This window comes from Agelaius tricolor, unplaced genomic scaffold (genome assembly GCF_023055355.1).
Source record: "Agelaius tricolor isolate 1412-34295 unplaced genomic scaffold, bAgeTri1.0.p SCAF_1, whole genome shotgun sequence".
NCBI classification, from domain to species: domain Eukaryota; kingdom Metazoa; phylum Chordata; class Aves; order Passeriformes; family Icteridae; genus Agelaius; species Agelaius tricolor.
This window is the reverse complement of record NW_027269261.1, coordinates 90541754-90568670: the sequence shown is the minus strand read 5'-3', so window position 1 is coordinate 90568670 and position 26917 is coordinate 90541754. Positions and strand designations below refer to the sequence as shown.

The following is a 26917-nucleotide window of genomic DNA, read 5'->3' as shown; positions in this document are numbered from 1 at the left end:
ATCATTCTACATTAATTTATTTGTACCACTAGCAATATCTAACATGGGCCACAAGTTATGAAAATAATCCTTCATGGAAATATCCAAGACTGTTTGTTTTAACTTCAGTAGATCACTTTCTGAAAAATGTGAAACATAACTAATGTGTGAATAATTTCTTAAACAAAAAGAAAAAACTTCTTTCCTAACCAAAATACTACTGTACTGAAATATTATATTTGACCTTCAACATAATAAATAATAATAACCAAAAGCAAGTAGCCTAATCCTATTCTGTTTACTCCAGGAAACAAACACAGATTCTTCTTCATGAATGGGTCTCCTTAGGTGACTCCAGCAAAGCAAGGAGGCTGAGAAGTTAGCCACAGCTGAGTCAGTGTTTGCCCCAGCTTGAGGGAACCCAAACCTAAGCAAGTAGCTGATGCTTCCCTGTCCCACAGAAAGTAAAGGAACAGTCAGAAGCAGCTGGGCTCCCCACCTCTACTGGCCTGCAAAGCCTCTGCTACCCCCAACCTCCCACTGACAGAAATTATATTTACCGAATAGTATTCACATCATTGCAGTGCTGCAGCTGGCTGCAGTTCAAGCACTGAATTTCAAGTGGCAGTAACCTACATTCAACTCAAGATCTGCAGTTTAGTCACCTATTTCATCTTACAACTTACAAAGCTACCAGTTGGGCTGATTGGCTGTACTTACCTCTACAATTCATTGGTAAAATAACTTTGAGCAATCAAGCCTAAGTACTACATGCTGGGATATAAGACAGCTGCCAAGATTTCAAATTCTAGTATAAGAATAAGGTAATATCTTTGCAGCTTCTTATTCCCTGTTTGTTTACTAAGTTCCTCAGGTCAATGATTGTTTGTGTTTACAGAAGAAAAGCATGCCAAAAAGAAGATTTAAGTGAAGGTTACACCAGCACAAAAGTATCTAAGGGTGAAATAAGGCAATACTGCTTTTACACCAATAAGCTTTCCATTCTTGGGGAGATGGAACAGGAGCAAGGAAGAAATGTAAGACATGAAAAATAAAAACAAACAGAAACAAAATGGTAGAGGGGACATGGGTTAGAAGACAACTAAAATGCGATTAGATGATAAATAGGCCAAAACCTTGGAATAGAACAGATGGAATGAGGAATATGATGTAGGCCAGGCATGAAGAATGGCTGCCAATCTAGGTCAGGAAATGCAGGATTGAAAGGTGAGCTGATTAAACTACTCCTGAAGGCATAGAAAATCAAAACAAAAATAAAAACAAAGGAAACAGGTCTTCTTGGCAATAAAAAACCTCCAGATGGTAACATTCTCTTTCCACAGAGATGGGGATTTCAAGATCTTCAATAAATAGAGTATTTGACACTTCTGCAACCACCATTGTTGCCATGCAATTCTTCTGTCCCATGACTGCAAAGCTCCTCCTCGTGTTGTCTGTGGGCAACTTGGGGATGGAAGACAGGGCCTTGTCATTTTCAGTCAGTTTTGGTTAACAGCTCTCTTGGCAGACACGGATGAGCAATGTCTGCATATTCTGCCCTTTATCAGGGTTCACTCTTTCAGGGCATGCAAACACTAGCTTACAGCTGCCTCAGCTGCCTGCAAAATACATGAACAGCAACAAAGTGTGCACTTACATGTTCTCCTGCATCATCAGAAGTCCACAGCCACTTAATTTTCAAAGCAAACCATCTCAACAGGAGCTATACCTTTATTGGTATAAACTCTAAACATTCCACCTCTCCTAACTACAACAAAAGCGGTTTTAAAAAGTAAAAATAAAAATCCAAATGTCAAATAAACAAGGAGAACAAAGCAAATCACCTGTCAGTTCACAGATTTGACTGAAAACTTTTAAAAGGATCCTAGACCATTTAATCTTCTAGCAGAGATTACCTTCTCTCTAATCCCTCTAGGACAAGCTGTCATTTTAAAACCAGATAATAGTCTAAAACTGACAAGTCATTGACATACAGTGTGCTAACATTTGCAAAAGGTTGTTCACTTGACCTGTGTCATTGTTTAACCTTTAGCCCTTTTGTTCCATTGAGAGTGATGGGCACAATTCTCCATGGGACCACAGACTGCACAGAAAGGAACTTTTTTCCTACTCCTGTTAGACAGAATTTTCACCAGACAATGGGCTTTAGTGATGACATCCAGACTGAAACTGTCCACACAAAAAAGCCTTGCAAGAGAACTGTGAATTGGTTTAAGCAAGGAAAGCCAAGAATGGACCACTTCAAAAATATAATTATTTCTATGCACCTGTACTTCCTGCTCAATATAATGAAAATAAAGTCTTGCTGAAAAGCATAATATTCCTGTAAATACAAGGCCATGGTTCAAAGCCTAAGAGTATGAAGCATTTAAAGCACCAACCTAAAACTCAGCTTCTTCCACTGACTGCTGCATTCCTTACACAACGGGTGGGAGAATTTGACCATATCATCTCCTTGAATTCTGATGCAAACCAATAAGTGCAAAGAAAGCAAGCTATGCAACAAAAGTGACCAATCATGCAAATGTAATGATAAACGCCAAAAATTCAACTTTGCTGAAAAATGTCTAAAAGAACCTGGAAGTTACATTAAAAGGAAGTTCCCAGCTAACACTAAAATACTAATCTGTGTTTAATTGATTATAGAGGAAAAAAGCTTTAGTGATACTGCTTTCTTCATCAATATCAGTGTTCAACAAGGCAATATTTTTAGAGACTCTGAGAATATGCAACCTGCTCTCCAGTGATTGTTCGTTTCTTTGGTCTGACCACTAAAACTCAGTCTTACAAAAAATAACAGTCCATCCAAACAGCTTGAAATAACCCTCTAGGCAATATTATAAAAACACAGCTTTTATTTCCAAAATCCAAAACTAAATCTCAAGACACAACTACAAACACTGTCATACTTTATAATTGCACTTTAAGAGTGCATTTCATTTCACAGTAAATTGATTTCCAGATTTAAAAAAAAAAAAAAAAATCAGTCAGTACCTAACTCTGGCATTAAGTTCCAAATCCATAACTCGAAGAACATTTTCATTAGTGGATGTATTATATAACACAGCACAAAGTTTACTGCTGTTTCAAATAATTACTTCCCACTTTTTCACTGGCAATAACTAAGTCTACATGGAAAACATTCATTTTTTCTGGTATAATTAAAAGTTTTTGCCACTTTTTCTACTATTAAATATAACAGCGAGGCTCCTGGCCTTTTGAGTAATCTTCCTACAGTCCACACAATCTAACATACATTTACTGATACATTATTTTTATTAAAAAGAATGAAATGGAATGTCTTAACTCAGATCATAGAAAAGAATGATGGAGGGAGGCTGTAAAAAAGAGATCTAGAGCATTCTCTTGTGAAGTTCAAACTGCGTCCTGAGAACATGTTTCAAAAATTAAAGCGTCTCAAAACAAAAATAAGATGTGATGAAGTACACTTGATTCTTTTCTCGATCCCAAGCAAACCCCAGCTACACTGGAAAAAAAAAATTACGCCAAGCAACTCCAAATCATACTCCAAAAGTTTTGATGAAACCCATTCTGACAAAGGTATGGGTTTTCCACTTTTTCACACTTGAATGTGCTGGTGCAATCAGAAAGCCATCTTATCTGTGACCAAGGACTGCTACCCTCCTTGATCTTTGAAAACAACAAGCCTTGGGGGTGACTTAAGAAGCCACATCTTCTCTCAGTGAAATACACTGTGAAGAAAGTAGGGAAGAAACCCAGGCTTAAAAATATCACAGCTTTTCTGAGACCACTCGAGGGTGTAAATCTTTAAGGATCTTGTAATGATTTTACCCCAGCCAGCAACTAAGCACCACAAAGCTGCTCACTACAGTCAAGAAAGGAAGGATCCTGTCAGATCCTTCCTAAAGGTGAAAGGATCCAACTCTTCTTAGAAAAGAAAAGAAAAATGTCTAATTGAACATAAGGAGAAGATCCACCTAAGTAGGCCCCACTTGTCACTCTTTAGGATCCATTCAGCAGCACCTGTCTCTGGAGAGGGATTGATGGATATGAACAGACTTGGAGGACAGAAGAAATTCCTTATCTTTCTGCAGACCTTGCTGTCCTGCACATAGAGTTGGCAAACCCCCTCAAGACATTTATCATTGATGCAAGAGGAAGTCTGCTCGCTTTTTCAGCTATACTGATGAGGCATTCATCACTACATTTGTTGCTATAGTTGCAGAGATGACTAAATAAAAATAGGATAAAGATCCTTTGGGTAAAACAATACTATTTTTAAATAGTCTTTTTTCAGAAAATGGCAATGCTTCAATAGACTGGACTACTGTTTATAGTCTATTCTGACCATACATAATGAAAAATTCACAAAGTTATGATGAATATGAAAATGTAAGGCTTTTTTCATTACCCTAAGGAAATGTTACAGGAATCATACTCATCAAGTTCACAGAAGTAATGAAATGGAAAAGGTATTTTGTGGCAAGTAAGAGCAACAATAATTCTTAGTTTATATATTGATCTTTTGAGAATATATTTTTATGAATACTATTCTTCTGAGCAGATATAGATTTGAAATCTATTTTGAACCAATAATTATTTCTCTTAAGTGTTTACCAATATTGTCTTTGATAAAATTCCACATCAATACTGGTACTGCTACCTAAAACTCCTTATAGTTATCATAGGGCATACAAACAATTCTCAAAAATTTACATAAAACTTCTTGCTTATTGAAAACAATGATCAGATTCCAAGCCTAAGAAGCTTTCTGTTTTAAGAGTAGTAAAAAGAACATATTTTACTAGGTAAGACTGATTTAAATGAGGACAAAAATACCCTATAACATACATTGTACAAAAAGAAAAATGTGTAACCTAAACTCCAAAATGTAGAAGGCTTCAGAGTCTGTCATGACTGATACTTAAAACACCTACCTCAAACCAACAAACAAAAAAATATCCAAGGAATAAACAGCAAAGAAGCCATACACCAACCCCAAATACCCCAAAAAATTAAAAGCATAGAGATATTCATATCTCAAAGATGCTTTTAAGGTGGTGGCAATACATTAGGGTAAAAAATTGTTGACTGAACTGCATTTGAAGCACAATCATCTCAAATGCAGATTGCAATGTCCCTAAACTTTTACCTGGTATTTTAGATTTATTGATATTTTCAAAAACTATTTTCTAAAAGCGTAAGAAAAGTAATAAAACCAAAAAACTCCACTTTTCAGAATTATCCCAAGCTGCCAGTCACCCCACAACAATTGCTGAAGATTTGGTTAGCAAAGGAACTCACTGGAAGACACAACAAAAATGCTGAGGGAAAACCTATACCTACCACTGTTATACAGACTCCAGTACTCCAGTACCACAACATAGAACAACTGAAATCAAGCTTACCTTTCTGGAAGTGTAGATGTCAAAAAATGGTTTGTTTCGAACACTGAAGGGTTCCTGTGCTTTGTCAATGAGACCACTTTTCATCTTTTCATGTCGTGGAAATATAATCTCTTTCTCTATACACGCAAGCCGAACATTAAAATCACAGTCTCCAACAGGCTGTCCCTGCCAAATTACAAAAATCAGTATTAAAATCAAACACCAAATTATTTGAACAATTGAAGTTTTCCTAACAAAATACATAGAAAACTACAGATACATAGAAGAATTATCAAGTTACTAAATTTTTTCCCAAATGTGTGATTTTCAAACATTTTTTCCCAGGTTATAAGAGGTTTAACCAAATCAAAGTTCAAAGAAAGCTAGAAATCTGTAATATGCATTCAAGCATACATGAATTAAACACCCAAATACCTTTAAAGTTAAGCAAAATAATTTAAATACTCCCTAATTATAGCTTTTATATGGCAGCTATACTTCTCCACATAGCTTTCCTCTGAAGTCATTTAGATAATTTTGTTCACAATACTTTTAATGACAAAGCAATGAGATTTACACATTTAAGTGAATGCCTTGCTCTAAGTGCAGTATATTTATGCCTTGAAAGAAACATTAATTAATGTTCATTTTTCTGCCATAGAAAAGAGAACAATAGGTGCAGTTGGAAAATGTGCCAATAAACAATGGCTACAAAAACCTGCAAGATATTCGAGGGCTCAGTCACAAAAAGGCAGTAAAATCCTTCACTAAGCCTCAGCAGCATATCCTGACCTTTCAAGATCTGAAATAAACCAGCAGCTTTACATTGCTCTTTCTACATTTGGTGCATTGCACCAGATCAGTATGAGCATTCAAAATGCACATTTGTCAGATTAGTAACGGCTTGTAATGGAGTTCATTATGTTTTGAGCATTAGATGGTGAGGAAAACATGCTATGGATATCACTAGAACAAAACAAGCAACTGTCAACTAATAAATTCTAACGCTCATTTCAATCAGAGGTGTAACTTTCACAGCAATGAGACACAAAACTCATAGATTTGCACTGTTACAAGTGTGATTAAGCACAGAAAGTTTTTTACATGAGATCATCCCTCATCTTGCCACCCCATTCACACAAGAAAATCATTTTCAAAACCCATTCCTTTCATGGCCTATAGGGAATAAGCTCACAGAGCTTATCCCAAGAGCCTTGGCTTGCAAACAAGAATTCTTCGAAAATTGAAAGCAATGAGCAAAGGAAACTGGGGAGACATGGGACTCAAATCATCAGTGGCAGGAGTACAGCTGAGCAGAAGAACTGGCTACCAGGTACCTCCAGGAACCTCCTGCACTAAAGGCAACTCAAAGGAGCACTGCTCCAACACACTTCAGAGAGGATCTGAACTGGTCAACTGGAAAGAAAGCCAAAAAAAAAGGCAAAATGACATTCTGATGAGGCACACAAAGGTAAGAAGTATCTGAACCGGTATCTCAATTAGGAGAAAAACCAAGTGCCTATTTAAATTACATGAATTTAATCAGTTCTTTCCAAAATCGTATTGTCTTTCACCAAAACCTTTGACATTTCATGTTCCCAAAGCAGCATTAAGCTTGTCTTATATTTCTTTGCTAGCATTAGAACCTACTAGACCTCCATCATAAGTCCTCAGATGTTCATGGCAACAGCTTTAAGAATTATGTATTGCTCCCATACCACATGTAACTCACAACCACTTTCATTTAGGACTCTGCTTCAGTCTACATAAGAGCAGGCAGCCCAGCCACCATCCCTCTGTGGGGAAGCACATCTTGTACAAAGCCTGTGGCAGACACCAGGGGTAAAATGTCTCCTAATCTCTGTTCACTGATCCATGCTTGTGAAGAAGAAAGCTTAGCTGGCTGTTAATGTTGCCTTCAGTGCTGTCCTCCTTTCAAACATGAAGGTCTTATCAGTAAGGAGCCATTCAAACGAATGGAAAATTAAGAGTATGGAAAAATTCAAGGGGAAGGAGAGTGGTTCACTCTTTATTCACTTCTCACAGAATACAGATGCATGATCTACAGATTTTTAAGTGCCACAGACAAAATGTTGGAAAAGCAATCAATCAATCAATCAATCTTTCCTTCCTTCTTTCTTCCTTCCTTTTTTTCTCCCCCTATGTATAGCATACTTGAGTATTCATCTATACAGCGACTGAGCTTGCCCTGGTTTGTACATGTAATTAAAACACAGAAAACACATCTCAACCCCTGTAACGACTGACTGAAGAACTGATTTAAGAATTCTTTCCTGGGAAATGTGTATATATATTTTTTATCACTTCAAGGAACCCCCATAATTCTCTAGGTAGATTTCAGCAAGATCTAGTGCACATGCTCTCTTCCCTATGGTATCTTTTCCACTCAGCCACATTTTATTAGTAGGTCTGAAAAAGCAAATTAGCTAATTAATATTTCATACATTTGAGTTTCCAATAAGCAGTTAGGTTATTTAGAAAGCTTTTTTACAATGACTCCTTCAAAAAATGGTTTTGTACAGTAATTTATATTCCCATCCATAAACAATTAAATTAAAAGCTGAGGCAACTTCATATGGACCATAAACCAGCTGAATCACTTTCTTTTCCTTAAAATATTCCTTTCACTTTTCTCATCTACTTGGAACTAATTATTTCCTGCAGTTCTGCCAATCATATATTTCTATTTTAAAGCTTGTTAAATAGAAGGGTATATTACCACTAGGTTCCATCAAATAAAGGTCAAAGCTAGGTTGACGTAAGATCATATGAGAAAGGAAAACACAGACAATGCTGCCAAGCTACTTCATCAGGCTAGTAAACTAAGAAGTTAAAGAGTATTTCATTCTTACAAAAGCACAGGACATTAGCAATGAGAAAATTAGCACATAATTGAATTTAACTCAAGGACATACCGAATAAAAGCACTATTGTAGGAGAGTGGCTCTTTCTTTGTTATTAGACATTTCCCATAGTTACAAAAAGGTGTTGCTAATATACAACACATTTATCCCAGACATAACCAAAATCTTGAAGTGATAAAATTCTTAGCTTTAACAAATAAGTAGGAGGGCAACGTAGGCTGCAATAAATAATTCAGATACCTTGACAAAACCAGGAAGATTATTTAGTGTATAAAGCAAACATTTAATAATTGTCGAAAACCAAGACATTGATGCATATATAATCTAAATCCAGGCATTAAGTAATAGCATGTTTTAGGCAATACAGATGTTTCACTAACTTAAGCATTCAGATAATTAAGATCTTATTCCAATATGTAGGTTTTTACTCGTCTGAGAAGGATGAGGGTCACTACTGCTTGACAGCCTAGTTACTGAAGAACATAAAATGATAATTCCTGTTCTAGACGTTTTTAGCCTAAAGTGTGTTAGCAAAGGGTAAAACAAAATTAACAAGTAGCATGTATCTCCTACCTATGCTAGAAAGTTACACTTCCCTCTCACTGTAAATAAAATGTATCCTAAAGCAAAATATCATTTAGACAAGCCTTAACAGAAGAGTCATCTGTTGAATCAACACCTCTTCCTCAAGTAGCTGAGGTTTCTTCACCTGTTGAAACTCTGTGCATTGCACTAAGGTCACAGCATGGAGTGGGCTTGCAAATTAGGGTTTTGATGCTAAAACATCCTCCACACAACTTCAAAACCTAAGATGAAATTTCTACTGAACTTTGAAATCCACCCAGGACTCAACATTTCTAAATTTAAACTCCAGTTATTTCAAATTAACTTCTCAACAGAAATCATACATAACAAGTCACATAAGAATCACAAAAATAAATGGATTTAAACCACTGAAAAACAGGGTCTGCAACTTATTTAATATCCATTGTCTTGAGCAGATGGGGGAAGGCAATTTTTTTGCTGAATGGAGATTAGAAAAAAGCAAAGGAAAAAAAAAAGAAAATTAAAAAATGTTACCACCAAAAAAAGCCCAACCACCCAACAAGACCGGTCCCTCTAACAATGCTCCAAATGGGTGCCAGAAGACAGAATTTGGACAAGTGTTAGGCTGTGCTCCTGCCCTCCATCCAGTTCAGAGACCTCGTGTTGAAGTCACAACCTCATGCTACATCAGGTTGAGGAACTCAAACCCCAGGTCACTGCATCAGCAAGATGGAAGGAGTGGCTGAGACAGAGATAAGAGGCTAATGTGATTTCTGTTGCACATCCAGCCTCTCCCTCCACAAGGAAAAAGGTATCCCTGAGGATCTACCACCATCACCCTCCACATTTGAGTTTCCCTTCCCCTGAGTCTCTAAGGTTACCTTGTGGCCACAGCTCAGCAAATTCCATAAGCCTTACATGGGAAGTCCTTTAGCTAGATGGATGCAGTGAACACACCAGGCTACACAGGCACCAAATTCCATAAATGTACTTCATCTTTGATTTTGGTATTTACATGTTTTTTTTCCACAATGCAGCTATAGCAAAAAGAATAACGCCTGGGCCTCTGCACACAGCTGATAAACAGCATGGCCAGGATAAACTGAGAATATTTCTTCTTTTCCTCCATGAGATATGGCTGAAGTGTACCCAGCAGCAAAGCATGCTCCATTTGCTTCTCCAGAGCAGTACCTGAGACATGAATAATTCAGCACACATACACAGATATACGTCCATGCACGTCTTCACTTACTGAGCCAGAGCACAACATATGTCACAACTGTCTTAGCTTTAATGATTTTGAGAGAAGAATAAAGAATAAGCTCAGCCTGATATTCTACCCTGTGTTTAACGTTATTATTGACAATTCAAGGCACCCACAGCTGACATCTGTATTCCCAATGAAAGCCCATTATTAGTTCTCCCAACTGCTGAAGACCATGCAGTCTAATCTTTTTAGTTTTATATTAATGATCTGGCACATATTTCTTCTGATCATGGTTTTATAAATGCTGCTTTTTCTGTACACACAGCTTTATATACAAACAATCCAAAGGTACCGTTTGAGTTTCCAAATAAGATTATTACTACATTCAATGCCTAAAAGGCTTTTTTCATTTCCTATGAAGTTTTCTTTTTCAAGCAGGATTAAAAGTAAAGTATCAGAGAAAAAAAAATTTTATAGAAATATGACCCTTAAGTTCTTTATTTCTAAAAGGCAAAAGGCATGACAATCAATAAAATCTAAAAATTCATTTTAAAATTTTGGCAGTTATCTAACTTTAAAATTTTGGGGGGTCTTCTAAATTTTTTCACTCAAATATTCAAAACATGTATGACAAGGGCAAGGAATTCAGCAGTTTCAAAAGATTTCTAAAGTTTATCTTAGCATCAACAAAGTATAGCATGTGAAATACTGTTTCAATTGTAATACGACGACCACTGTGCTGCAGGAACATGATTACAATTTATATATTGCTGTTTTTTACAATGGAATATTGCTCTGATTTAGTACAGAACAAAAATAGTTTGAAGAATCAGACCTATTCAAAATATTGCTTGAGACATGTATTAAATTACTGGTATTTCCTTAAAAAATAATCACTGAAAATAAATTTTAAAATGTACAAAGGAAAGAAGTTAGTAGCCAAAGGACAACACCAAGGTCTAACAGAACATACAAATATAGCTCCATGGGGTTTTTTTATTAGTAAACATAACTTGAACAAAACAGCAGGACTGTCAAAACTGTGACAAAACAGATATGACCAAAACAGAAACAGTAGATTGTACTACAACCATTGCTCTGTCCTTTACTCTTCTTGGATTGCTCAAAACTTTAAACAAATTCACAATAAAAACCATAAAACTCTGTAATTGAAACTGGATGATAAATTTGCACCACCAGTATAAAGGTAACGTATACAAAGCAGAATATTTACAATCTGTTGAAGTGACTGAATGATGATTCTCATCACCAATACTGGCAATAAAGAGGCAGAATTATGAAATCAAGCATGTAGCACAGATCAACACCTAAGCTCTCCCTTTTGAAAACAAAGCTCCAGTTAGGCACTGAAAGCTTAGTAGTTGCTATTTTCAGAGAACAAACAACTCAGTCAAATTCATTGATTGCATGCACAGTGACTTCATTTAGAAATCCTTCTGAGCCCTAAAAACCAGAACTCAATAAGGGAATTTTACTCGGACGTAAATTATTAAAACGAAAAGGAATCCTGTTCTGTCTAGACTGGTTGCCTCCCCTCAGGTAATTTGAGTAGATGAACTTCCCACTTCAATTACAGAAGGAAAAGTCATAGCTCTATAAAACCCTAATTATAAAATAGATGTGTCATTATCACCATGGGATATTTACACACAAAAACACTGCATATGGGAATATAAGTTTTAATAATTTATTTTACACTGAATTTAGGCTATCTTCAAAGTCAAACACAGGATTTTACTGCTTCAGTTTTTTCTAATTATTTTTCTTAGTGCTTGTGTTGCATGTAGTATGGAGGTATTCTTACCTTAATTGGACCACCTAGTATGTGTTGCAGTCAATATTTTCTCTTTCTACTTCTACTCTCCTCACACTTTCTTCCTTTCTATCAGCCACTCACAATGACTCTTCATAGGAATAGCTATTGCTGGGTTTTCACACAGCTGTCTTTATGAGAAAGAATTATCACTGCAGTGAATTAAAGAACTGTGGGAAAATTCCTTCATCTTGAAAACATTATTCAAGCCATTTCATACTTGAAAAGATTGTGGCACTAGTGTTTTTAGAATATAAATCACTTCATGGTATTTAAAATAAGACTGTCTAGTACAGTTAGTATGAAGTCTTGTAAAAACTAGAAATGAGGGGGGAAATAGTAGTACAATCAGCACTTATTCACAACGACTATCTTAGAAAAGGAACCACCTACGTTGCCTAAACCATGATAGAACTAAAAATTAAGCTTGTAACACCTGAAGACTTGCAAATATCTATCATTTCAGTACACAATCTGTCTTTAGATATCTAGTTCATTGTAGACATGGTTAGTTTATGAGTAAGAAACACTGAAAATGTAATACTCATTCCAAGAGAAAATTATATTCTTCTTCATATTTATTTTAAATAAGAGAAATATTTTTAAAAGGATGAAATTACAGCATTCACATTCTCTCCTAGACCATAGCAGTCAGTCAGGCTATTCAAACATGTTAGAATCATAGAATGTTGTGGGTTTGAAGAGACATTAGAGAGATCATCCAGTTCAATCCCCTGCCATGGGCTGGGACACTTTTCACTAGATCAGATGGCTCAAAGCCTCATCCAGCAAGGCCTTGAACACTTCTAGGGGGGTATCCACAACTTCTCTGGGCAACCTGCTCCAGTGCCTCACAAAGCTCACAGTGAATTTCTTCCTATTATCTCATCTAAACCTGCCCACTTCCAGTTTAAATCCATTCCCCACTGTTCTTTCACTACAGGCCCCTGTGGAAAGTCCCTCTCCAGATCTGTTCTAGGCTCCCTTCAGGTACTGGAGGGCTGAAATAATGTCTTCCCTAAGCCTTCTCTTTTCCAGACTGAAAAATCCCAATTCTCTCCCAATTAGGCATGAAAAAGAAAATATTAGTGAGGTCTTGCTTTCAACCTCCTAAAAACAATCCTGAAATATACAGTTATTATATTTGCTACATCCTTCTGATTAACTTTGACTATTTCTTTTTCTTTAGTTCTTTTCCCCTAGAAACAGGAAAAAGATGGGAAGAGACAGGGAGAAAGCTGAAAAAATGAAATATTGTTGCTAGATTAATTGTAAAAAAGGAGTAATTAAAACTAAGTTAGGGAAATAAGACACTACAACATTGGAACACTCACTGCTTCCATGTGACATTTCCCCAATACCCTATTTTGCCTACAGATTTTTTGTTTTTAAATACGTCAGAAAAGAAAAGCCCTGTTTGAGACTTCATTGCCAGTACTTAGAAAACTGGACATGATAATGCAAGTGGAAAACTTGCCCCACTGTAAAGTTTTTCACACCTTCCACTTCAGCTGTGATTACTGCCATATTTTTGAGAGATCTGAATATTTGCTTGAGACAGAAGCTGGATTTAAGTCCACTTTGCAGTACCTATGGGAATGAGTGTCATAACCTGTGAGCTGGAGCAGGACACAGTTTTTCTATTTAATCATAAGTTTCAGTAGTGTAAGAAGAAAAAAAGAAGACAAAAAGTGACGGGTTTTAAAGGTTCAAATCATGAGAAGCAGAAAATTGTTTAACAAAGATACTGAGAAAAGTTCTTTAAGGAAACCTCCTAAGAACAAAAAAATTGGTTTTGGACTTCATTCTTCAAATTGTATTTCAGGTTTAAAATATCTCAGTTATTTTCATTTACAACCCAACTTAAACTTTCAGGTGTGACTTTGTATTTTTTTTATAGCAAGTTTCAGCAAGTTGCTGAAAAAGTATCACATGAGGGTAAGCAAGTAAGAGTACAGACAACAAAGACACAAACAGCTGAAAAATATAAAGGATTTAGTATCATGGTAACTTCTAAAGCTATTCTTGGAGAACTACTTGTCCTGTATCCCTCTCCCAGGAGCAACACTGTGTCTCTTCCCCTGACAATTAGTGATAATGTGCCTTTCAAAAGGTTCTGCTGAGATGTGCTTCATGTTGAGGTATAAGAACACTTATATTCTGAGAATAAAACAGGCATGAGAGAATTTAATTAACTCCCTTTCACTTTATGTAATACTTTATTAAGCCTTATTTTGGAAAATATGGAAAACAAACCACCTTCACTGTGATCCATAGTGCCCTCTGGGTTGGGAAAAGGAGGATAAAAGTAATAGATGTAAGGGAAAGAAAGAAATAAATGGTTGTTGGGGTTTTTTTTCACAGAATCTAACCAGCAAGTAAAACAGTCAAGCTTCAAGCTAATTACAACACTAGAGAATGCTCCCCAACAACATGTAGCTTGTTAGATAAAAAAAGAAGAGCATGAAAACAGCAAATACATCCTGGTCAGCATGTACTAATTATCACTCTTCACGAACAATCTAAATTTTGCATGCATCACAGCAAAGGAAATTTTTTTTAAAGCGATGCAAAAATGAACAGAAATGTTACTTTTCAGTTGCTGTGCATTTTACTGAAATACAAGGAGTAACAGTGAAGCAAGCACAAGGTAGCTGTCTGAAAGTTTACCAAAGAAATAAGAAGATTTTCAAATTGTGGTGTTCAGATGTACAAGTCAGGTTTTTAATGATAGATAAAAGGTGATCAACAGGGAAGGGGATAAGGCAAGAAAGACTTTAAAATGACAACTAGCTATGATATGTCAATCTACTTCACAGACCCAAAAGCTTCTGCAGCATCACTCCCTTACTGTGTTGATTCTCTACCCTATAAGACACCATTTGCTGCTCTTCCTATACTGTAAAAATGCTGCCCTTTTGTAATTTCAGGATACTCAAATGCATTATCTGAGCAGGCTACCCTTGCTCTCAATAAACAGCACCATAAAAACTGGAGGAGGAAGAAAAAGCAAACTTAATGCATCTCTCCCAGACTGAACAGCAGAAAGCAAAGCAAGACAGAACTGAGTGGATGCTCTGTATTTCATTTACCTGATAGCCTTGAGCCATGAATGAATGAGGTGATACATATTGAGAACATAACACACAGCACAAGCACCAGTACAAGCATTTGGGTGTTTGTTAGATAAGTCTTCACAAGAAATAATCTAAAGGGCTCAAGAGCAAGAATACCCATAGCGCACTTACTGTTCAGAGTTTTATTAGTACTGTTAGAAACAAAAGCATTTTAAATGTTTAAATGTTTTAAAATGTAAATGCTAAAGTATTTTCAGGTGATACCATTTGAAAAGAATTCAGAATCAAAATTAAGGGCAGGTGATTGGCAGCCAGGTGCACTTGTCACAGAAGAGATGCAATTAACCACTTGCATCTCTGAATTGTGCCTTCAAAACTTTCACAGTATAAGTTTAAGATAAGGTTAATAGGCTAATAAGTGAGAGACAGCATGGACTGTCAGCCTTACATTGCTTTAAAATGAGGTTTGTAACAGAAAAGTCAGACATGGTAATGTTTTACAGGGATGTAAAACAAACATTTTTTCATGCATTAATTCAATGAGTACATTGGCTCTGAGCAGGATTTATGACCAGGATATCTGTTTACCATGGCAAATGTTATCAATAGCAACAGCATTGCTACACATAATGACACCTAAAGAAGTCTTGATCTTAACTTAGAATTTTGATTAAATTTGCTAATACTTTGTGCATTGAATTATCTCCTTTCTAAGCATTCAAATAATTATTCTTTTTCAAGCATTCAGTCTATTCTTACCATTGCAATCTGGTCTCACAAAAACTTGGCTAGAGTTTAAAAATTTAAAGGCCAGGGTTAGAAAGGAAAAGGAAAGTTGTAGTCATTTTCAGCATCTTTGCTAAGAATGCATTAATTAGATCCTACATCATGCCAGTGTTACTGTTTGTTACCGAACCAAGGAAAAAAATAGTTGCTTAAGTTTAATGTCCATACATTTACAAGTAACTACTGAATATTATCTAAGAAAAGGCTTCTCAAAACAAGGCTTTTCAGGAAGAGCTGTCTCCAAGATAACAGGAGAATGAAGTCACATTCTTTCATGGACTGTTTCAGATGAAAAGGAATTTGGATTTGCTTGCCTTTGCTTCTGGGGCTATTAATTATTCTACTGTTAGCTTCCTCTGTTCTATTAGAATTATCCACCAAATTATCTACCAAATTTGAAATTGTAGCTATACAGCTGCAGTTACTATAATGATGGACTCAACCACACACGGACACAAATCAAGAAGCTGAAAAGCAACATGCACTGCAGGGATTTAGCTCTGTACTCATTAAGACTAAACACTATAAGGAGTCTATTAGCCTTTTATGTTCAGAGGAATACGAAAAATCCAGATTTCTTGTGTGTGGAGCTCACAAAGGTCGAAAGGCACGCTTATTTCACTAGGAGACAGCTTTCTTTCTATGAATTTGACTTTAGCAGGTGAGGTGAAAGCAGTGAGACAGCAATGTCATATTTTGAGGTGCTATTAATAACAATCAACGCCATGCTTCAGAATGAAGAAAATTACAATAAAAAATCTTTTTAAATCTGAAGAATCATTTGTTTTTCTTGACACAAACATCTCTTGCAACAAAATGGAATGTTACAAGCTTTTAGAAACTAGATGTCACAGAACCAGTAACTCAAAGAAATAGTCAAAGGGTTCTATCAGCATCCTTGAAGACAGACTTTTGCAGCAGCTATACACGATAAGCATCAGAATTCAATACAAAATTTATCATGGAAAGAGACAACAAAACCGACTGACATGGAGCTCAAGTATAGGTTTCTCCCAACCACTGAAACAAAATTTTTATGTTCCCTTCCTTCTAAGACTCTTCTGTATAGACACCCATTGCCAAATACACACTATGTATGTCAGTCTATTCTCTTAGTTCCCTTTGTTTCTTTCTAGAATGCTGCTAGAGTTTATTCCTGACACACTACAGGAAAATCAAAAAGCAAGTAACAATAAGCCTCACCAATAACAACACGGATTAAAATCTGTAACAGGTAGGTGCTTATCCACTCACTTTCTCTGCATTATGAATGCAACACTTCAGAAGGAATATTCTGACAAAGCCAGAAAACTCTGCAATGCTTAGCCAGCAAAATAGGTCAAGCATTTGAGAATAAGCTCAGCTAAAAATAACTTAGTTCACGAGACCTGACTAAAAGATGAGGTTTGCCTGAGCAAAGGTGTTTATCAATGGGGTTTGAATGTGCATTTCCCCAGCTGCAAAGCTGCATCTCCCAGAGCAGAGAAAGCTGAGTCCTGTGGAGGGTGAGACAGGGGACTTGCTGCAAATCTTGTAACTCATGGTGAACAGCAATACAGTAACTCCATCATTCACCTTCAAGACTCAACTGCTTCCCAAATCAAAACAAACTGCCAAATTCCAGAGCAATCTCTGTTTTGGGGAATTTTTGGAGTTTGAGACTTGTTTGTTTGGATGGTGGGGAGGAATGTTTTGCTTTTGAACAGGACCGGTACCTTGTCTAATTATTTTATTTGAAGATCTGCTAAAAAAATGAACAAAACCCTAACTTACACAACTTAAATAGGAACTTACCCTTTCTTACCATTTACAAGTTATATTACATTTACCTCTCTTGGTGATAAAATTCTGTTGATCATTTCTTGCCAAGCCAAACATCCTTGGGTGCCCATTTTTATAATTAAGCTTCTAAAATTAACCTAAAAACAGCTGTACTTTTTAATCTTTATAGTAGGGCCACTGTTAATTACTTCTTGCAGCTAAAGCCCTGCTTGTACTCATACTGATAACATTATCTTAATTTGTCCTTGACTTTAAAAAAGTATTACATGGTAACCAGCTCCCCCTCTCATTCCCACAGCTCTTAAAAACCAAACAAAACAAAACACTGCTCAAAAGAAGACTTTCTTAAACACTGGCAATCCTCTGGAAACCTACTGATGATTTTTTCCTGTTTGCCAAGTGGGATTCATCATGTTAAGTCCGAACACTTCACTACAAATGAGGGTTTCCTCCCCTTCCACCACAAAACAAAGCTTAACCAAAATAATTACGAGTTTTGAAAAGTGTTATTGTGAGCTTTTATATGCACATCCCAAACTGAATGACTGTACACTTCTAACATTACATGTTTACTTCAAAGGAAGTGCAACAGCAGTGAATGGCAAGTTAGACTTAAAAGGAGAGCAGAGAGAAGGCAACACATGAAGGTTAATAAACATGGAACCACAGCAGGTAAGAAGATGTAAAGAAAAAATGAGAACCCATGAGTGGTTATAAAAGACTGTGTTTTTCAGAAGAGTACATGGAAATCTTGCTTAGGGAAAAGTCTTCATGGTAGGAGGGATCCAGGAAACTAACACCTACTTTTCAGAAAAGGCTAGAGAAAGGACATCCAGATACAGAATTAAAATGTGTTAACAAAAAGCTTCTAGTCCTAATCTAACACATCTTCCCCACAATCTACTCCTTTTAAAAGCAGCTGTCCTAAGTCACAGTATGACTATGCTTCCAAGAATACCTAAGTAATTTCTGGTGACTGGTACCATGCCTACACTTGCAATTCCCACTTACACTGAGTGACTGAGCTGAGTAGTACTTTACTCAAGACTGGAAGACTACAGAGTCAACTGTAGTTTAGAAAGGCTGAAATGTCCTCTGGTCTACTAATACTGCTTTTGTCCTGTTAGGTGCACTGAAACAATAATTTTGTTTTTCCAGAAGCATTAACACCAGTGTTTTCTCCATGGGCTATTTTAACTAAATTTAACACATTGTTGTGGTTTAAGTACAGTAGGTGCTAGGCCTTCCACAGCCAGTCACTCCCCTGGAATAACATGAGGGGAAAGAATCAAAAGGGTATAAGTGAGGAAACTCAGGGTTTGAGATAGAGTTTCAAAGCTATAGCAAAAGCTGCACGTGCAAAAAAAGCAAAGCAAGGAAGCCATTCATCACTTCCCATAAGCAGGCAGGTGTTCAGCCACCCTCAGGGCAGCAGGGCTCCATCACACATAATGGTGACTTGGGAAGACAAACGCCACCACTACAAACATCCTTCTTCCCCCAGCTTTATATGCACAGTACAACATCACATGCCAAGGAATGTCCCTTGGGTCAGCTGGAGTCAGCTGGCCCAGCTGTGTCCCCTTCCCTACTCTCTGTGCACCCCAAGCTTACTCACTGGTGCATTAGAGTGAAATAGAAAAGGGCTTGAAGCCGTGCAAGGGCTTGAGCACTGCTCAGCAATAACAGAGAGCGTCCCTGTGTTATCAGCACTACTCCATGCTGATGTGCAAACCCAAAACACAATACCATATGGGCTACTATGAAGAAAACAACAACAAAAAAAGTTTGTAAATGACACCAGCAGGAGCCCCTTGGTAATATTCAAACCCTTACTGTATATGAAAGCTGGTTTTATAGAAAACCACTATTTCCAGTACTGTTTAACAGCTCTTTCTTGTGAACCCAATGATTTTATTCCTACTCTCTATTCTCCTTTTCCACAACTTCTGCAATATATTTCCTCATTATACATTTTCCCTACAGCCTGTGCCACCAGGAGACCCTGCTGTTGAGGACTTAGCAGGGGACCAGTTGCCTGGTTTCAAACAGAAATTTGAGAAGGAGTTGACAGAGCAGCCCAACAAGTACGGTGAAGCTCTGCTAACAAATACACCAGGTTAACTCCTCTGCCCCCTCTTGATTTCACTGCCTAAATAGTTCAAACATGCTGTAGAAATGGGAAATTTTTCAACAGTGTCTAGCAGACTGTTTCAAATGGCCATTTTTTCTTGAGCAAGTGGAAATAAACCAACATGTGTTGTAAGGCTGCTTTCAATCTAAATTCTGATACATTGCTTGTTATCAAGATGCAAAATACTCAAATGATTTTGGTGTTTATATTTACTCTGAAGCTCTTACTTATATAAAAAATATTAAAATTGAAGTAAGAATTAGTAACTTATGATAAGCAATAAAATTGAAAGTACTTACATTAAACTTAATAATGTCATATATCAAGTACCGCGGGACAACCTGTCCATTAACCTTGTCGATGATCATTTCCTTAAAAGAAAAGAGAAAGCATTGGCATTTTTTTCATAAATACAGAAGGAGAATGTTGACACATATATATATGCATATACCTGCAAGCATGATGCAAACACCAACCATGTCTTTATTACAAAAAAAATTTTACAACAGGTCAAGATTATAAAAATAATATTGTGGTCTTGAAAGTCTCTCATTAAGCATTCAACAAAACGAACACCAGGAGGCTGTGCTAGGGCTTCCCATTCATATTTGCAACATTTATTCATTAGTTTCCCCACAGCTTTCAAAGTCTTGAGTGAATAATGAGTTACAGAAACCTCAGTAAGAACTGTGATCCTAAGCCAACCAAGCACTACTGGAAATCTTGTCCACAGTCAGAAGCACAACAGTGAGGAGGTAAAAAACAGGCATTCACATTCATTGTCTATGCTCAGGTTGGATCTTTTAATTTTGGAAGTGTCCTAGGCAGCACTGAGAGCTGCAATTTGCTTGAACGCTGTTGCACTGTGACTAAACAGGACGGCTCCTTTGGACAGAAGTATCACAGCCACTCTCTGCACCACATGAAGCCAGTTAACATTCAATATGTACCAGCAAATCAGATTGAAAACAGGCCAGGTGGGGAAAGAACATTATTGATCAACATCCAAACACAAGTGTGTTTCCTGAACTTAATGGTATAGGCAAAAATACATACTCCTTACATGGTGGTGTTACATCTGTAACTCAGGCTTCCTATGACAGGAATTAGACATAGTATATAGAGTTTGATGAATCAACAATGAAGACTGAAAACAGTAACAACCAACCACTGGTAGATGTTTTCCAGAGACAACTCTGAAATAACCACTTCTCTAAATGCAATCCATTTTCTCCCTACCTCCCTCCCCTACCTGATTGTTGGCAAATAAGTTGTATCAGCTACAGATTTTTTTTAAATTAAAAAAAAATTAAAGTTAAAAGTTAAAATTCCAAATTCACACAAACAACATAAAACAACTGAAAAACATGAAAACAGTTCACTATGACATGATGAAAGCAAAACCAGGAGTTCAAGAATTATTCCCAAAAAAAAAATTACATCAACTCTATTTTTGTTTAGTTAATGTCTTGCTATTTTTATGTCTTACAACCTTTTAATTTCTCTCAGAATCCATGGATGCTACAAAATAAACCCAAAAAAGTCTGATTGACTCATGTAAGATTAATTTTCAGTCTGTACAACAACAAGATTCTTGAATTATACCTAGCATCTAACCACAATTTGCTTTGAAAAATAAGCAAGCAGTTCAGTTGTAAAAACATAGATTTGGTTTAAAGCAAACATAAAGCTTGAAGTATTGAAAACTGAACTAGAAGACATGAACACATGAACATGTTGTTCCCAAAAGCCACTGGGAAATCTAAATTACCTACTTAGTATTTTAGAATTTCATCCTCTGTGAACACAACACTGAGATGGAGACTGGGATTTCAAAGCCATGTGCAGCATCCACAGGTGTTGTGAATGACTGCCTGAGTTGACCTTACACATCATTCCACATAATTACTTTTTTAAAATTAAAAATTAAAAAAACATAAATCCAATGAGTGGAAACTATTCCTTTGTAATATTACAATATCTTCCCTCTAAAAATTTAGTCACAGGCACTGTCAAATAGCTTGTGCAAAAAAGGTCTGCATAGAAGTGATGTAACAAAATGCCATTCTGCTAGTGTCTAATATTTAGGTAGGACACTGGTGAGCTCTCAAAGGAACAGCAGACACAATGCTGCAATGCCTTCTTTGGCAATAAATGTTATAACTACAAGAACAGATGGGTACAACTCAAGAGACAGAAGGCATGATATGCAAACTTGGAAGAAGGTGTAAAGATATAATGCAAGGGGAAAAAAAAAAAACCCAGGATAAAAAACCCCACCTGAAATTCCTGATAGTAATCAGATGAAACAAATAACAAAGTTAGAGTGAAACAAAAGAACGACGTTGTTTTTCATTAACTCTCAGCTGAACTGGCAGGTGAAACAACTTTTTTGGAACACATTTAATTGAGCACATACTTAGGGTTTAAGGCCTCACTTTCTCAGTATGCATATTCAGAACCTCAGCTTTGATGCAAAGTTAGCATTTGTATGCAAAACCCTGAAAACATTTCAATGCCTGATATTACAAGATTTTATGCCTAATTTCAAAAATATGAATCTCTGCATATTCAGTTTAAGAAGGATTAAAAAATACAACAAAGAAGACCAAGAACTGTTTTTAAACATCCTTTGAAGTGTTTATTTTTAACTTTTTCTCTACTTCAGACATGTATACATTTTTATTCTATTACTGATCAAACAAGCTTTTTTCCTCATCTCCTTCCTTCTTTTATTCTTCCCCTGCCTCCTGTTCTCTTTGACATCCTGACTGAAATCCCAGCTACCAGAGCAAAAAACAATAGCACAATATGCCTTAGAAGATGAGATGACAAATTCCTGCACTGCTCATCTCCATCATGACAACAACATTGCCTGCTCCATTAGTTACACCAATACAACTGTCATAAGGCAAAAGCTGTAAAGTGAGCATGGGAATGGTTCAGATTAGAAATGCTCTAACACATCATTATTTTACAGTCTGATTTCAGAATCTTCCCTGAAATTATCAGAATTGAAAAATACACCAGGGAATGGAGCCCAGAGACAACTTCAGAGAAGATGGGAAATGTAGTATTTGTGAAATGACCACAATTAAACTCACTCATTCTGACCTGACTAATAACCTGGTACTACAAGACTATATTTAAGCCAATTTTTAGATAACTAAAAGCTTAAACCCAAACCCTCTCACATGACATGCTAATATAACATAACATTATCCCTAAGGCACACCTGCACCCATACAGCTCCTTCTACAGACTGCATGCAGATTTACAGCCAGTATTGTGTGATTCAAAGCTACCTCTGCTATTAGTTCTTGTCTGTTAGCTGCTGGTTAAGGTATCCACTTAACCCATGGGCCTGAAGAACAAGGACCAGTGTTCAATCAATGCAATAGAATCTGACAACACTGTGCTGGTGTTCTTTTCCTCAATCCTGTGGTGTTGCAAAGCACAGTTGTACAGTATATTAGACCTGAAACAGTGCTGAGAGCTTTTTGCTGGACAAGTACCAGAAGAACAATGCTGGACTGAGAGCTCATGGGGCTTTTTTCCCTGAATCACATCTCTATTGTAACTTAGACTTAAAATAATCCAAAATTCAATCAAAAAGCAAAGGATCCAATTTTACCAGCCACTTGCAGAATGTATTTTTTTGTTGACACAGAGTATGGAATCAGATCTAATAATATATCTGCTTTTCCTTTTTCTCCTGTGCCTTTTCTTAATCCTTTATCCATTTACCTTTAACACAATTCTAGTCACTGCTGAATTTCAGGAATGAAAACAGTTTTTGTTTCTTGCCTTTTTTCTTAAGTCTATTTTGCATAAATCTATTTTGCACCAGCTTTCACAAACTCAAAAAGTTTTAAGTTCTGCAAATTCTGAGACAGCTTACAAATAGATAAGGTGTCTCCTGACATAAAAACATAAATCCATCTTTATCTCACTCTCCATTTATGGAGTTCCTGGCCCTCTTCAGTCTTCAAGTGTAAACAGAATTTTATATAAAAATTGGATAGTTTTTAAAATTGTATTAAAACTCTAAAAGTTACTCCAAGCCTAAGGATGACTCTGCATTTTCTACTCAACTGTTCCAAAGCTAAGCAGAATGCCAAGAAAGCTCCTGAAAATAGCTATTTAGCTTTTTTGCATGACAGCCGAAACATTTGAACAAAACTCTGTGCATTCCCTCAGATAGCACTATGGATGCAAAACACTTGGTTTCTAAAGGAGTAAGTCATACTAGTCACCTGTAGGTGAAATTTAAATTAGCTTTAATGAGCTTTGCAGAAAACTTTCTTCCATGACTGAACAATTGCAACTGAAAAGCTGGAGATGAGCACAGAGTGGTGCAGATCTGTCATCACCCAAGACGTCAGTGATCACGTAAGAGCTGTTTGCAAGTAATTTCAGCCCAAAATGAACCACAAATGCATCTGAAATTCTCAAAGACAACCACATGAAAGGCTTACACCATAGGCCTTAAAGCAAATTAAAAGATCCCTGAATGCATGGAAATTGCCTTTATGAAAGTTTCACTGTCATTTTAAATAATGTTAGGGGATACTAATCTTTTGTATTTTTAAAACCAGTAGTATTTTGCTACATGGCACTGATATTTCTGTTTTCTGTTTCCTTTTTTTTTTCATATTTTTAAGAATATTCTAAAGCAAAACCAATTGGACCACCTCAATCCATACTTTCATTCCCTGAAAGAGAGAAAGCTACTTCAAGGACAGGAAGTATGAACTACTTCAGCCTGTAATTAAAGAATTAATTTCAACAGCCCTTCAAGCACTAATTAGCAAATTATGTTAAGAGAAAAAGCCAACTTCTTCCCATGGATTTAAAAAATAAAATAAAATCAATCATACATATATCTAGAATAAAGGATCATTCATGGAAATTTTCATTTGGCATCAACATTAGACAAATATTCAATTACAAAGCTAAGTTCTTCTGATGCTTCAAATAATAGGCAAGTCTTATCCTCAAACCTGTAAAAGGAATTTCAGTTGAAAAAAAAACCTATTCCAGCAGCATCTTTTTATTTAACTGACCATACCGAAAGAAATTGAGAAATCTGTACTATGAAAAGTATTTATCCATTGAAAGGCTTTAGTTCTAACTCAGGGTACTTCATTCAATCAGTACTTGTTCATTTCATGTCACTTTGCTTTTCACTTTATTAAAAAAATAATGTAGGAGGAAAAAAAAAACACACTAAAGACTGATTTTATTCCAATAAAGTGAAACACCAAAATGCACTATTAACAGTCAAACTTTTACAGAGCCACAAATTAAGCAAAGTTATAGTTCATGCCCTGCACACCTGAGAGAACTTCAGTCATTCTTAAGAGATTTAAACTATAAATCTGGGGAACACAACACACAAGATCAGAGACCCTCTTTCATGCCCCACAGCTACATTATGCACTTATCTCAATATCCCTGTCTTCCACCATATACATATCAGCCACCTTCACTAAAACATCTGTTTGAAATAAAGAGAATAATTAAATAAACAAATGAAAGAGCAGCCATTTCCCTCAAGAACACCTAAGACTGTACCATATGGACACTAGCAAGTCATTACTTTCTCAAGAGCCTTAGAAGTAGCAGGGGGAAAAAACAGCAGTACCAGGCTTGTTATCTCAAAAGCATGGAACCTAATGTATGTCATCAAGAACAGTATGTATATCATTCAGGAGCTGCCTGGCTGAAGAGGCTCCTACCAGACACGACAGCTTGTGCAACCACTTCTGGCTGACAGCATGGCATTTCTTGCATTATGCTCTTCAATTTTTCAATGAAGCAGAGGTGGTGGAAAATATTCCATTATCTGCTTCTCTGTCCCTGAGACAGTACATCGTTCCTTGCAGTAATTATCCTCACAGATTCAATTTACACACGCTTCACATGTAAATGTGTGCTCAGTAAGACACATCATTCACAGAAGTGACATTTCAAGTAGAATACTGACAACAAGAGCCTGAGAAAGGAAAGAAAGTTAATAAAGACAATATGGCTGGAAAGTGCAATGGGCTTCAGAGGATCAATATGGAAGCTATGTCAGGTACAAAAATGCTTCATCAAGCAGGAGTTACAGCAATGGAGAGTCTCCAATACTACTGAAACTGCATAAAAGGAAACTGCATTGATCTATTAGTGTAAGAGCTAGTGAAATTCTCTTGGTCATGTGAAATGGGACCGTCAAGAAAGAAATAATTTCTTCTTGTGGCTACAGTTGTGAAAAGTTTGCCACCAGCCCAGCCTCTAAATACACAAATCTATATGTTTTACAGCTTGGTTTACAACTGGCTCAGAAAGTTCATTAGCAAGTTTACACAATTTAAATTAGCATAGCAACTTAGAAATGTTTTAGCCTTAAACAAATATAACTAAGCCATTTCTAAATCATTCAAAAGTTCAGATCAGCTGAAAATAAAGGTGACAGAAACAGAGACATCAATTCACAAAAGTGCATCAAAACGTCATGAAAATTTTATCAAATTTTACAAGTATTTCCACAAGCTGTATAAAATGTACCATGTTTACTATTTCAAAATATAAAGCTGTAGGAAGAGATAAGTTCTGCAATAATTTTTTTAGATTTTTCTTCAAGGCTTCTCTCATATTCAGAGAATGTCATCTCAATACCTTCATTTATTTCAAAGACAAACAGCTCCCCCCAGAGCAGTCATCAGTCCTATTCTGTAGGTAAGTAATTTCTTAAAAAATGCAACTCTCACATTCAGCCAGTGACTGAACTTATATTCCTCCTGAAATCCTATGATTCACCGATCCAGGCCTAAAAATTTGGCCCTGTTTATGAACAAAAGCAAACAGCACAGAAATAGTTACAATAATTACACAGTATGCTCCTTACCCCATCTAGAAGAGTGTTTGTTAGATGTGAGCGAAGATCTTTACGAAACGGAAACTCCAGGTTGGATACATGAAAAATGGAGTTGTCTCTATCAATCATATAAACTTCATTCTTGCCATCAATCAGCATCATATACCTGCAAAGGCAGTGTTAAGATATTATAATTACAGGTATATCCTCAAAATGTCTATTATTTTGTTTTATATTAAGTGTTAAAAACAAGTAATCGTGACAGATATTATTTTAAAAAATATTTTTAAAGTACTTTTTTACATTTAAAAGTTTAAACCTGTAAACTAACCAAAGGGATATCGCAGACCATATGATGCTGTTCTCAGCAATAAAAAATGGGAGGAGGGGGAGGAAAGAGGGGACATTTGGATTTATGGTGTTTTTCTCCCA

General features: G+C 36.3%; 1 protein-coding gene across 1 annotated transcript in view; it reads right to left on the bottom strand.

Moving 5' to 3' along the window:
* Positions 1 to 26917, bottom strand: part of RNGTT (RNA guanylyltransferase and 5'-phosphatase) — a 171868-nt gene that overhangs the window by 102901 nt on the left and 42050 nt on the right. Inside the window, exons 9-11 of the mRNA XM_071443118.1 lie at positions 26516 to 26651; positions 19920 to 19991; positions 5391 to 5555 (exon numbers count right to left, since the gene is read on the bottom strand). Coding sequence (XP_071299219.1) covers positions 5391 to 5555; positions 19920 to 19991; positions 26516 to 26651 — 373 coding nt within the window. The remainder of the gene's footprint in view (positions 1 to 5390; positions 5556 to 19919; positions 19992 to 26515; positions 26652 to 26917) is intronic.